The sequence below is a fragment of the Oenanthe melanoleuca genome, chromosome 4A (genome assembly GCF_029582105.1).
Source record: "Oenanthe melanoleuca isolate GR-GAL-2019-014 chromosome 4A, OMel1.0, whole genome shotgun sequence".
In the NCBI taxonomy this organism is placed as follows: domain Eukaryota; kingdom Metazoa; phylum Chordata; class Aves; order Passeriformes; family Muscicapidae; genus Oenanthe; species Oenanthe melanoleuca.
Genome location: NC_079338.1, coordinates 16,199,770 through 16,213,341, shown reverse-complemented (window position 1 = coordinate 16,213,341; position 13,572 = coordinate 16,199,770). Strand labels below are relative to the sequence as shown.

General features: G+C 39.8%; 1 protein-coding gene across 5 annotated transcripts in view; it reads right to left on the bottom strand.

The window, feature by feature from the left end:
* Nucleotides 1-13,572, bottom strand: part of DACH2 (dachshund family transcription factor 2) — a 234,446-nt gene that overhangs the window by 73,065 nt on the left and 147,809 nt on the right. For all 5 annotated transcript variants that reach the window (XM_056491704.1, XM_056491706.1, XM_056491705.1 and 2 more), the window contains exon 3: nucleotides 9,510-9,641. In XM_056491704.1, the coding sequence (XP_056347679.1) occupies nucleotides 9,510-9,641 (132 nt within the window). The remainder of the gene's footprint in view (nucleotides 1-9,509; nucleotides 9,642-13,572) is intronic.

The window sequence follows — 13,572 nt, the reverse complement described above, 5'->3', positions numbered from 1 at the left end:
TTGTAACTATAATGATCTGATAAACTGCTGCTCTTGTATACAGCCAAGGGTTGGGTTTTTTTAAAAGGAGCTAAAACCATACACTACCCACCTGTATCTATTTTTAATTTGGTAATGACTGTACTTGCTAAAATTCTACCAAAATGTCACTCACAGCTTTGGATTCCAGCTTTTTTTAAACAGAATATGGAGCAGAAAGCATAACCTATTATGCAAAACTGTCAGATGCTTACTTTAAAATCACAGAAATAAATGCAGAATCCCGATTTTCTCATGGATCAAAACTTCATTAAAGGAAAATAAAACTTGATTCCAAGTGCTCAGGAGAGCCAAGGTGTTCTATAAAAAGTAGCAGGTTCTGATCTGTGTGTGTCCTGCTCCACAGCTAAGGGATGCCTTGTACTCTGTGGGTGCAAGGAGAGGCAGAATTACTGGAGACCACAGTGACTTCTGTCTCATCAAATTCACAGATCAGCCAGACATTTCAACAGCACCAACTGTTGCAAGGAAAACTGCTATGGAATCTCAGCTGCAGAAATGTCAGCTCAGGGCACGCTGCACAAATCTAGTGCTGAATCCTTAACGACAAACCCACGGCACCAAAATTTTGGGGGGAATTAATGCTACTCCTTTAAGGGAGGAAATATTCCAAATAATCACACCACAAACATTTCTTGCCTCAAACATAAATTAACTGTATGTTAGGGGACTTTTTTTTAAAAAATCTGATTAAAATTGTAATTCATGAGACTCCTGCTGCTGGCAGCTGTATCACTATCAATGACATCCTTTGGGGGACTCCCAGCATGTGGCCCACATCAAAGGTAATATGCCAGTTTTCATCCTAACTTATATGTGCCTTAACAAGAAGGTTCCAGACTTTACAATGTCATTAAAATATTGAAGTACCTTCTTTTGTCAAAATATCATTAATGTGAGGCTGAAGTGGACTCACTACTGTTAACAAAGACAGCTACCACTAATACTTGCTTTTACTGGAATTCTTGACAGGATTCCTCAAATCCTTACACCCTGCAATGGAAAATTAAACCAGCAGAGTTTGAATGTGTTACTTTGTGCAAAACTGATCAGCAGATGAGATTTTGTGGAAACAAGATGTGGTGGGTTTAGTGCTGGCCAAATCACCAATGCACCCACTAGAATGATTTACTCATTTCCTGCTGGGAGACAGGGTTAGGAGGGAAGGCAAAGCAGGCTCAAACTCTGAAGGGTATAAAGAAAAACATTATTAACAGAAACTAAAAGAAAAATAAGAAGAAATGAATAGAATAGAATAGAATAGAATAGAATAGAATAGAATAGAATAGAATAGAATAGAATAGAATAGAATAGAATAGAATAGGAAACCAGCACACAAGACTACATACAAGGACCTGGGAGGAAAAATAAGTAAGATGTATCTGACACATGGTGTTTCCCTATTCTTGCACTGTGGAAAGCCTAAAAATCCCTGAGCACTCCTGGCACCCCCACACTGCCAGAGCTCTGCTGGTCACCAGTGGATGCTGCCTGCTCCTGGGTCTGCTTTTGCTTTTTCCAAGGATGTTTTACCATAAAATTCCAGCTGCACTGCACAGGGACAGACCTGGACCATGCTGTTCCAGGCAGGCAGGAAGGCAGAGGTGCAGGGGCAGGGACAATCCTCTCCAACGTGTCCTTCAGCAGCCACAGGACCCTCCCAAAACACCTGAACTGCAATGGCTTTCCTTCTGAAGTGTGGGGCACCAATCTGCCTTGGTCTTCACACAGTTTTACACAGCCAGTCCTAAATCTGCTGTGTTGGTGCCAGCAGCACTCCCCACATCTGCCCTGCAGATGAACACGAGCCCCTGTATTGATGGGGACACTTCAGAGCCACCTGCTTTCCTTCAGCACGCTGGCAGGGGACACAGATTTCAGCTACTGCCCACAGAAGTGAAGATTATAACCATGGAAAAATTGTAGCCTTGGCTCTAGAGAGGCCAAAATGATTTATGACATCAAGACCTAGTAAAGAGAGTAATACTCTGAAGGGACTGTGTGAGCTCAGCCCTCACTCCCATCTTCTGTGCCCACTCCTAATTACTTCATTTATGACTGGAAAAGTGTTTTAACAGACAAAATTAATTATTTTGAATAATCCTTCTGAAATATGATATGCATTTTAATTGTATGCAGCCCATCATTAATTAAAGTTCTCTACTTTTTGGTGCATTCATTCAAAGATTTTATCAGTGACAAAGCAACAACAAGATTGTTTACTAAAATTAAAAACACATCTGAAGGGTTAATATATTCTTGTGATACACTTAAAGTAATGCTAAAATGTTTTCATTCGAGTTTTTACTAGACATTATTTTTCCACTCTTTAAAATCAATCTCTTTGTTCCAGGAACACATTTCCTGTCAATAAAATGAAAAATGATATAGATTTAGGAGGATAGTGGTCTCAGCGTAGCATCTCTCATATTATTATTCCAGTATCATCTGTTACAAAGTAAGACCAATTCCCACATCTAATTACAAACAGGATTTCAGAGTCATTAAACAAAATACATTTCCATTAGTGCTGCTGTAAGAAGATAGGGGAAAAAATGAAGATTAGTTCATGCTGCACCTCTGTTTTTCAAGCTTTGAAGATTTAGACCTCTGCACTCTGAGACTATAAATTTGTAAAGGATCTGAGAGGTGACAGACATGTGAAAGCTCTCAATTCTCCTCCATTTAGCCATACCATTTGCATTTTGTCATTAGTTTATCTTTTGCTGCTCTTAGTTCTGAGCAGAGATATGGCAAGAATCTGGAGAGGTTGTTTATGATCACCCTGTGTGCACCCAGGGGTATCTGATCTGGATTTAGCCAGGGCTTTTTAGCAGATATGAATCTTGATTTTCTATATGAAATTTGTTCCAGCAAAAGTTTGAAATCATTGTAAGGAATTCTGTCTTTATTTAAAAAAAAAAAAGTACTTTATTCTGAGGAAAAAAAAGGAACAATTCTTTGACTTCAAATAAGATAACAACCAAAATATACCAGAAAACAGATTGTGTGAGATGTTTAACTGCTGAAATATAAACTTACAAGGATATATATTCTCCATTTGTAAACACTTAGCAGTATCTAATATCTAATTGTCATGAGTCCATTTAAAAAAATACCCTTGGGAATTACCCACTCAAAATGCATTCACACAACCCTTCAAGCTTCAAGAGTTAATAACAACTTTTCTAAAAAGAAGCCAATATAAGATAAAACCCAAATTTGCTTGATCTTTAAATCAGTTTACATTAGCTCAGGATGTTATATAAACACAGTTAATTTCATCATGTGCAAGATAAGCATCAAAAACCTGAAAGAGAATTCCTCTCACAGAAGAAGATGCCTCAGTTACAGAGAAGAGGAAACAGAATTTCATTTTCAAAACTCTACTGGAGTTATATTTCCTTTAATAGTTTTAAAACTAAAGCCAGAGTTACTTCAAATTTCTCAGAGTTGGGTCAATCCAAATATGCAAATATTAGCTGATGTGTCAACAATTATATGTGAGTATCTACATTTACCATGAAGCATTTATGCTCAAATTTAAATGAACACCTTTAAAAACACAGTTAAATTATTCAATAAGTAACTGGTTAAGAATGTATCTAAAATGGGACCTTAAAGTAAGTTTGCAGATAAAAAATTACTGAAACAGAGGTTCACTAAAGCCTCCTAAAATTCCTGGTACTAAACCCTGCCCAGTGCTGGGGTAACACAGCACAAAATATCCACTCTCCAAAAAACACGATTTGCTAAAGAAATTGATATCTGCATCTTATTTCCAAGCTTCCCACATGGAGACTGGGTTATTGGGATAACTGGGAGGGCCCCTGGAAAAATCCCATTAGAAGGAACGGGAGAGAAAACAGCACAGGGCAAACAGGGTAGAACTGACCCAAACAAACAGCATTTCACTTCCAGGTTAATTCTTGAGATGTACCTTAAATAAAAGCAGCAGTGGGGAAAAGCTTTTTAAAGCCCCCATGTTAGGAGAATGTTTGAGTTCCTTCACCTCACTGTCACTGAAAAAGCTTAAATAAACTTCACTGTCACTTCCACGTGGGCTCAACAAAGTTCCATGAAACCACAACCCCAAACCAAGCATGGAAGCACATCCTGAAATCCACCAAGTGCCACCACTCCTGAATCTCCTCTGGGGTGATGGTCAAACCCCCCGTGCAGATCCTGACCCCACAACAGGGCTCAAACATCCCCTTGTGCCTCCTCACCCTCCCACCTGCATCCTCACCACCACCAGCACAGGCACTGCCTACAAAAACAGCTCAGAGTTCCCCATTTTTAGGATAAAATGTTTTCATGTGTCTGCTCAGGCTGGAGTCTAGTTTTTGGATGAGACAGCACAAAACCCAAAACATGTTAAATTCTCTCTTGCTTCAAGACTGCACATTATCCCTCCTGGCCAAAGAACAATTTAAGAAAATTCATAACTATTTCAGAAAATTCGTAACTCTCTGCTCAAGTAACACAAAAATACTTGCCTTAACAACAGGAAAAATGACTTCATGAAATCTACATGGTACTCAAGGACTGAAAAAACCTGTTCTCTGGTCCTGTCATTTTTACATTCTTACAATAAAATAACAGCCTTGCCATCCTGCTTTTTAGAAGAAAAGACCTACCTCTTTTGACTTTTCAAGCACTTGAGAATTTTAAAAGAGAAGAACTAAAAAATGCTGACCGTGTAATAGCTGGGTATTCACGGTGGGTGGAGAACATGAAAGGTTACAATATGGATCTGTGCCTACGCCTTTCTTTTCAACTTGAGCAGCATCCTCCTGCTTCTGCTAACTCGGCAATCATACAGCTGACAGATTTCTGGGTTTTCTAAATAATGCATGGGATTTTCTTTTAACATGTCAGTGCAAAAGTATCAATTCTGCCCCTGTGTCGTTTGTGATGCTGATTTTCCTTGACAGCATTCCATTAAACCAATGAGTTTTTTCCCTCCTGATGGTTCCTTAAATATTCCTCCGAGTGATGTATTTGTGGTTTTTTAAACAGATTGTGAAGGATGTTTGCATTTGTGAGAAAACTGCATGGCAGGTATTGAAGGGAAAGAAGGATAAAAAGATAACACTTTTTTTTTTTTCTATAAGAGAGCTTTTTCTCTGATCTTCATACGCCAAAAGCTTGGGTGTTTTTCCTTTCTTTTCTGCCTAACTTAGCTCCTTGTCTGGAAATTAAGCAACAAGACTCTACATACAGAATAACATTTTGACTTCCTAAGGAAATACCACTGAAACACTTAGTACTGTTTGATATCTCTCCTGGGAAAGCAAAACACATTTCTTAAATCATGCATGCTAACTCCAAAAGCCACCAGAAGGAAATACCTGCTTTATTCTTTGCTCTGAGGCTCTGCACACACAGCTCCTGTCACAATCTATCCCACCTCACCCTTGTACAATTACCTGCTGCCATGCCATTAAAAAGAAAAACTCAGGTTTCCAAATCCCCCTAAGCAATGACATGCTGATTTCCAGAGCAGGCTTCACCTGATTTGGGTGCTGCACGATGAAGGAGCTCATCTTTTGCTCTATTTATTCCTACAGAACAACAAAGAGGTTTGTCCTGGAGCTGTGTGGCTCCAGCTGCTCACAGGAATCCTGGCACCCCTCAGGTGCCACCAGCCCCTGCAAGGATCCACCTGGAGCAGCCAGCAAGGAGGAGCAGATCCCAAAAGACTTCTGGCCACTGGGAATTTGAGATTCCAAAGGGATGGGCTCCTCCCACATCTGTCCCCAATTCCCTGATTCTCCAAATTCCAGATTCAACCTTCCTGCCCCAGTCCTAGCAGATGGAGGGGACACTGAGACCCAAGGAACAGGCTGGCTGGACTGTGGGGCCAGAGAGCCTCCAGTGCAGATTAAAGAGGAGATTTTCAACTGCCAGAGAAGTTCTGCTTCAACACCTCATCTGATGAGTAGGAAGGTGCAAAAAAAATCTCTTTCTCTTCTGCAGAGAGAGTGGAAGGAGGACATCAATGTTCAAATGTGTAACAGCATTCTTCACAGCACCGTGAACTAAAGCATTGCTTCAATTAAAAAATATCTGCAAATTGAACTTTTTGGGGATTTTTTCCCCCTATATTTTCAGTATTAACTCTTGTAGCATCTGTTTTTAGTACGTTATTTAGAATATTCCAGTACCAAACTCCACCACTACTGAGATTATTGTAACATCATGACAAGGAGGTAGGAAGGACCTGATGGCAAAAGCACAGCAGCTGCATTAGAAGAGGAAAAGAAGTGGCACATTTACCTCCCACTTCCTTAGACACACTGGCAAGGTTCAATTCCACACCTGCAATTTGCCAGAGAACAATGTAATACCTGAGGAAATAGTCACTGATTCTGTTAAATTGAGTTAAAGAGTTCAGATTTTAAACTGACAGGACAAATTCTGGCAGACAGAGAATTCCTAAAGTTTCCATCATCATAATGATGCACAGAGGAAGAAACTGCAGAAGTGACAGGCCAGGCATCAGTAAGAAGCAAACCCAAAATTATTTCATACTTCACCAGATACAGATGGGGATTGAGATGAATATGCCAAGACATCCTCAACATTTTTTTTTTTATTATACTAATGGCCTGTATATAATGACACACTTGCAAAGAAATCTGGCAATAAAGCTTCAGGACTTAATACTGCTCAATTAAATTTTTAATTTGAAATAAACAACAGCAAAAAGAGAGTATTCCACTCATCTATCAGACTGTGGGATGAGCAGGAAGGCACATATCCAGAACTGAAATATTCAGTGGCATTGTAGGAAGTCAATGTGCAGCACTGAGGTAAAAACCCAACTTAATTGTTTTAAGTAAAACTGCAACTCTGTGAGTCTGTTACTGTAAAAAGAAAAAAAAAAAAAAATCAAAGGAAGCAAAAGGTCCTCGGCTCTGTACAACCATATTTCTGATTTGACAGCTACAATTATAATCATTCAGACATCTATTTCCCACAAACTCTCCACAGCCATAACCTTTAGTGATTAATTATAAAGTTCCAGGAGCAATAGTATACAGACTAATTTCCTAAAACAATAAAACACAGAATTTCTCATTTGGAGCTAAATGAAACACGAACAGGTTGTTATTCATGTTGAAATCTAGATGCAGAGTCATGTTGCAGCCATTACAGAAGCCATTAAACACAACCTCAAATCAGAGAAACTGTAGGTCTCTCTCCTAAAATAAAATGTTTTTCTCACTTATGAGGCTTCTGACTCCTTTGCTCTGTTCCTTTCCACCTCTTCTTGGTAAAAAAAAAATAAATTCAAAATTCAATTTTCTTCCTCATTTCACATCCCCATTTTATTTTTAATAGTTGTTTAAAGTGTAAGTCCAGAGCAAAGCAAACAGTTGGTGAAGGTTTCATGCACACAGAATTATCCTGGTGTTCCCTGCACAGCAGATCAAAGTTACAACCTGTGTACTAACTTCTAAACAAAATCCCCACTCTCTTCATGCCACACCAAGGAGTTTTCTGCAGTGAGTGTTTGATAATTCTTCAGTTATTTATTTGGTGAAATGCACAGCCACCTTTAAAGTCCTTTCATGGAGGTTTTCCATTTTCCATCCTGCTCAATGTAAATCTTTGTAATGGGACCCAGCAATAAAGGAGGAATCCACATGTTACAAAAATTATCCCAACGCTCACGCTGCAAATATTAGAAAGAGGGGAAAATGTGATTTTTAATAGGATTACTATTAGTTCTTATTGCTCTGTCTGCAAGCAACACTGGCACTGGAGCCAGAAAATTTGCTCTTGGCAATTTTACTGCTCCAGGCAATGAAAAGGGGAAAGAACTGAGAAGAGATCTGTCTGGAACTGCCACCATACTCTTATTCCTGGGCCCCACTGTAACTTCAGCTAGTCAGTGGGAATTTTTCCAAAGATTTAAATTGCTATTGAGTTGGTTGAGTTGAATTGCTAAACCATGGAGAACTCCCCAGTAAAATGCACTCTCCAAAAGTGTGACAGACCTCAAAAAACTCCTTGGGGCTCCATGAGGTACCTAAAATAATCACATTAATGTAGATTCTCCCCACATGAGGTACATGAATTTTGCCCTACCAGGTAACAAACAAAACCATGAGCATTAAAATTAAACTTTTGTACAGCAGCTTTTAAAACCCCCATACCAGCCCCACATCTTTTCTGTATGAAGCTTCCTTACTCTTCTGTAGTAATTCTATCTTCACTCCTTCTTTTCAGCCTTCACTGAACTTTCAGAATTCATTCTGAACTATATACAAACTATTTTAGTTACAACCACTAAGCAGGCTTTTTCAGTGCTTTTTTTTCTGAATTCAATGTGCACTAATTGATTAGGGTCTGAGAGGTGAATAAGAAATATACATCCTACAGAACAGGGAGCTGGGGAAAGGTTTAATGCATGAGTTAGAAGCCAGATTTCTTCAAATACAGATGAGTACACAAAATTAGCAAAAGGCAATACCACTTTTGGAAAGACTGCTTTGTGCATAATTTGCCATGAATTCAAAGTTATTCCTTTAGAAAATGAGTCTAAGACCTCCCAGCTGCTGCTTTATTGGTCTAATAAATTACCATTTTGATGGTAGGATGCATGTGCAGCTCACAGCAGCCAGGCTTTGCCTTTGGAGCTGCAGGAATGCCAAAGGGAGAGAGGGAAGCCAGGGGGATCACACTGTGCCTCTCCTCTTGAATTGGCAATGGAAACAAACTAAATATGTTCCCCAAGATGCAAAGTGCAGGATGCAATATAAAAAACTTCCCTTATTGTAACAGGTATCAGAAAAAATGTTTCTCTCTCATTCCACGTTCTCTACACTGTCCAAGTAAAAATCTCACCTGGAAGGACATCAGAGTAAACGAAGATTTCCTCTCAAAGGATCCATTTTGACTCCACCTTTGTTTGAACCCTGTTCCTGGGGAGCTGGGACTTGGGGAGCTTAGTTCAGATTTGTATTAATGTTTACAGAGACAAGAATGTGTTCTGTGCCACGACTCCAGGCAGGGATTATCACAACCCCCCTTCACTTTGCAAATATCCATCCAGGGAAAGAACAAAATGCAGAAAAGCCATAAACTTGGTGATGGAGCATTCCCTGCCTTACCCTTCTCCAGAAAAAGCTTCTCTGGAGCCCAGGAGTTCCAACAACCTGACCTTTTGGAAACTTTCCATCATTGACTGGGAAACTATTGCCAATGGAAAAACCTTTTGTTATTCCAGGTAAGTTTGGTGGCACTTTGAAAGGTCTGTATCCAACCCTACTGAAGATGATCCTTCACCAGTATTTTTCAAACAATTAGTGAAGGGGGAGACTGGAGGAATATGGAGGAGTGAGGACACTAATTTTGATTTAGCACTGGTAGAGCAAAGTTATAAGATAAAAGAGCCCAAGAATTTGAGACCCAGGTGTTGAGAGCCCCAGGGCAGCTCAGGACACAGCATCCCTTACCTGCATTAGAATTGAGCTCTTCATTTTCTGACTCTGTTCCATTCTGACTCCCACTTCCATGAAGGCTGTTCATGGCCATAAGTTTCATTTTCTGTAGCTTCATGGCCTCTGCCATGGCAGCTGCTGTCAGACCTGGGAAAACAGAAATAAATAATATGTAGTGTCATACTGTACAATGTGGCACTGCAAGTTTGATCAGAACATTCCTTTTCAGTAACAAAAATCACATAAATTCAATTCCCATTCTTAGTCCAGTGAAGTAATGCTATCCCTGAACACCACCTTTGTTTTAAAGTCAAGTTACTTCAATACACCATTCTAAGAATTTAAAAAAAAATAATAAATCTTTCATGTTTTTCTTTTTAACATGTATAGCATAAAGAAATATTTATTTAATGCTACCCCTTTTGATTATACTTTTAAATATAATTTCCTGTCACTTTGATCACCTTGTCACTTTGATCACTTTCTGCTTGACTTATTTAGCTGCAACCAAATTTCCACACACTGAGTAAGACACAGTATTCCTTAATTTCAACAGTTCAAAGCCAATTAACATGTAACAGTACAGCATTCATTGTTCTATTATACATCCAAATATTGCTTTGTCCTTTTGGGAATCTGTTGGTTTGGATTAATATTATTGCAACATAAAATATTACACTGGAAATGTGTAGAAAAATACCCACTTTAAAGAGAGCAGAAATTCACAAAATTAAGGGGGGTATTGGTAGAAGGTTTTAAAATTACTAAAACCCAATTAATTTCCAGTAGTAAAAGAGAAGAAGCAGAGTAACATCAGGCTACAGGTTACTATAATTATAATGAGGTGGGGTTTTTATTATTTAGATTCCCATTATTTTATTTTTTTTTTTTTATGTAAGTCCAAAGTTTTTAAGTTTTATCTTTTTGGCTTGGTCACTAAATAAATCAGATTTTCTTCCATACAGTACCAAGTTACTTTTACTCTGGGCAAGATGTAACTGAAAATAATCTGAAATTCTTGCAGGGAAATCCAGGAGATATGGTCACAAAACCAAAATATGTCTACAGGTACAATTGTTTATTCACTCAATTATGGATTAAAGGGGTTTATTCTCCCCCTCAGTAGGATTTGCTTTTATTATTTGCTAGCTAGTTCCACAAAATCACTGAATTGTACTTATTAAAACCCATGATTTTTTTAGTGGCAGTGCCTGTTTTAGCAACCCACTAAGGAATCATACATCAAACCAGAATTAAATAATCTGCTTCAGGAAAGTATTGCTTACTGAGAGATTTCAATACTGATTAAAGGGAACTAATAATTTTCACACCCTATCCATAAATTACAACACTCTTCTAAAAGCTGCTACAAATTTGACATTCAGATTAGCTCTACTGTTCCTCCAAAGGGCTTCCCAAAATTCTCATTATTTCAGGAAGACAAGAAAGGAAACAATCCAGGACACCTTTTATCACACATGGACACAGCAATTTGGTCAAGTTCAGCAAAGATGTTCTGATCATCATCAATAATTTTGTCTTTCAGGTTATTTAATGCAGCCCTCACTTCATACAAAAGACCACTAGACTGTAATTTTTTTTCAACACCCTTTAAAGTTCTTTTACAAATGCTAGAGGTTTCTTATCAAGCAGATATAAAATCCTGATGTTTAAACTCCTGGTTTTATCTCACACACTCTCACTTAATCCATCACAGAATACATCTCCAATGATAAAACTCTCCACACACTTTCTGAAGAAGATGAAATAGTCTGCAAACTTTTTCACTTTTTTTTTTTTTCTTAGGGAAAGGAAGTGGGATTGCTCTTTGAGTGAAATTTGCATTATTTTCAGGAAGTAAAAAAACCTAAAAATCATCAGAGTTCTGAGGAATTGACTGTTTTCTAGATTTCCAGGCACCTTTTCAACCTTTTATTTTTAATCCATTTGCAAAGAATTCACAAACATTTTAATGGTTATAAAAACACAGTGTCAGAACATGGGAGTTTTTCCTTCTAACCTTTTATCACTTGTATGTACCCAGGGATGCACAGACAAACAAATATTCCAGTGTTTTCATCAGGTTCTTGATATAGATTGGAAGTCATGAAATTTAATTAAATATGCAAAACAGTAAAGAAACTATTTATAAGGAAGTAAACAGGAAATTCAGATCTTTAGCAAAATGTTCAGAGAAAAGACAAGAGAAAAATTATCCATGGCACTGTATTTAAAAAAAAAAAAAAAAATTAAAAAATTCCCCAAAACCTCCTAGTGACCAGTTGCACCAGAAGAGCACTGAAGGCAGAAAGGTACCACAGCACAAACAGAAAATAATAAACACAGTCCCCAAATCACCACGATGCCGCCTGCAGAAATTAAAGGTAATTATTGTCAGGCATTTGTGAGCTCCCTAACCAGACACAGCTGCCACGAGGACACCAGCCAAGAAACAGTGATGGATCAGAAAACTGTGCTGGGCCATCTGCCACACCAAAGTCACTCCACTGCAGCAGCAAAAGTTTCAAGAGTAAAACACAGCCCTGTGAGAAAGCACCAAGGTCCTGCACAGCCAGGAACATCCTGAGATCATCCCCAAACTCAGCCTGCAAAGGCTTTATTCTCTCTCTCACTCCCTGGTCTATTGAATTCTTACTTGAATTAAAAGTCACAGAATCTGTCTGAGGCACTTTAAAAACAATGTACTGATTGTTCAGCATCTCTGAGATTACAAAACTGAGGCTAAACAAATGGGTTCAGCAGTAAGGGGGTGCAGCTGATTGAAATGATGGCAGCAAACAGGCAGCACTGGCATAATCTTCAGTTAGGTACTGCCATGTTTAATGTTATTTAATTTAACTATTAATAATAATAACCCCTTTCTATAACTGACTCAGCTTGGGCTAGCTGTGGAGAAAAGGGCTATTCTTCAACTGACTTATCTAAGGATCTGCAAAGAACTGAAGAATCATTTCCATCCTCCTGGATGAATCATGATCAGCAGTAGAATCTCACTTAAGAGCACCTCACTTTGAAAAATGTCCTGGGAACTGCTGTAACATACACATCTATCCCTCTACTTCCCCATTAAAAAAATAAAAAAAGAAGAGATCACTAGGAAAACCCACGTGCTGGATTACATACTTCAAAGCTTCTGGTTTTTCCTGTCCATTTACACTTTGAATTTTCCTTTCTTCAGTTACCTTCTGGCAGCTGTGATCAGTCAGGGAACACCCAGGAAACAAAGTGTGGATGTTTGTTGTCAGACAGGGACATCCTTCCCAACAGCAGAGCAGAGGAGCAGCCTGGGCATGGCCAGGATGGTTTTTGGGCATGGTGCCAAGGTGGGGCTGGTGCTGCTGCAGTATCCCCATCACTGGGAGCAGCTCCTGCTGGGGTCTCTGGGAGAGACATGGAATCTGGGAGCTGTGTTCTGTGTGCAGGGATCCCACCCCAACTCAGAACTCGTGTGCAGGGCAGAACAACCAGCTGTGATCAGAATTCTGTGAGCCCAGCTCAGCCAGGACACTGCACCCTCCCTCCCTCCCCCTGCCCAGCACAGGCACTTCACCCAAAATAACCAAAATAACCCTTCATGCACACACAAACCACACACTCCTGACAGGCTGCACTCAAGGAAAATCCTGCAGCTCTCTCCTGGGCACACAGATCAAGCCTAAGAATTGTTTCCAAATGGAGAGTGTGATCCAAACCAGGGCTGTTCCCAGCTGGCCAAGAGGGCACTGAGTGCCCTGGGGACAGGCAGTGCCTGGGGTGCTGGAGATGGAGCTGAGCCCCAGTCCTTGGCTGCTCCTGAGCACATCCTGCTCCTCCAGAGGGCACTGAGTGCCCTGGGGACAGGCAGTGCCTGAGGTGCTGGAGATGGAGCTGAGCCCCAGTCCTTGGCTGCTCCTGGGCACATCCTGCTCCTCCAGCCACAGCACTGTGGTACCTCAGAGCCTCTGGGCTCCTCCACCCCTGGCTGCACCCCTGGGGCAGTGCTCCACTGTCTGCTCACGTATCCCCACCACACACCTGACACAAAAGCTCCTGCAGGTTATTCCTTGCTGAAGCCTCA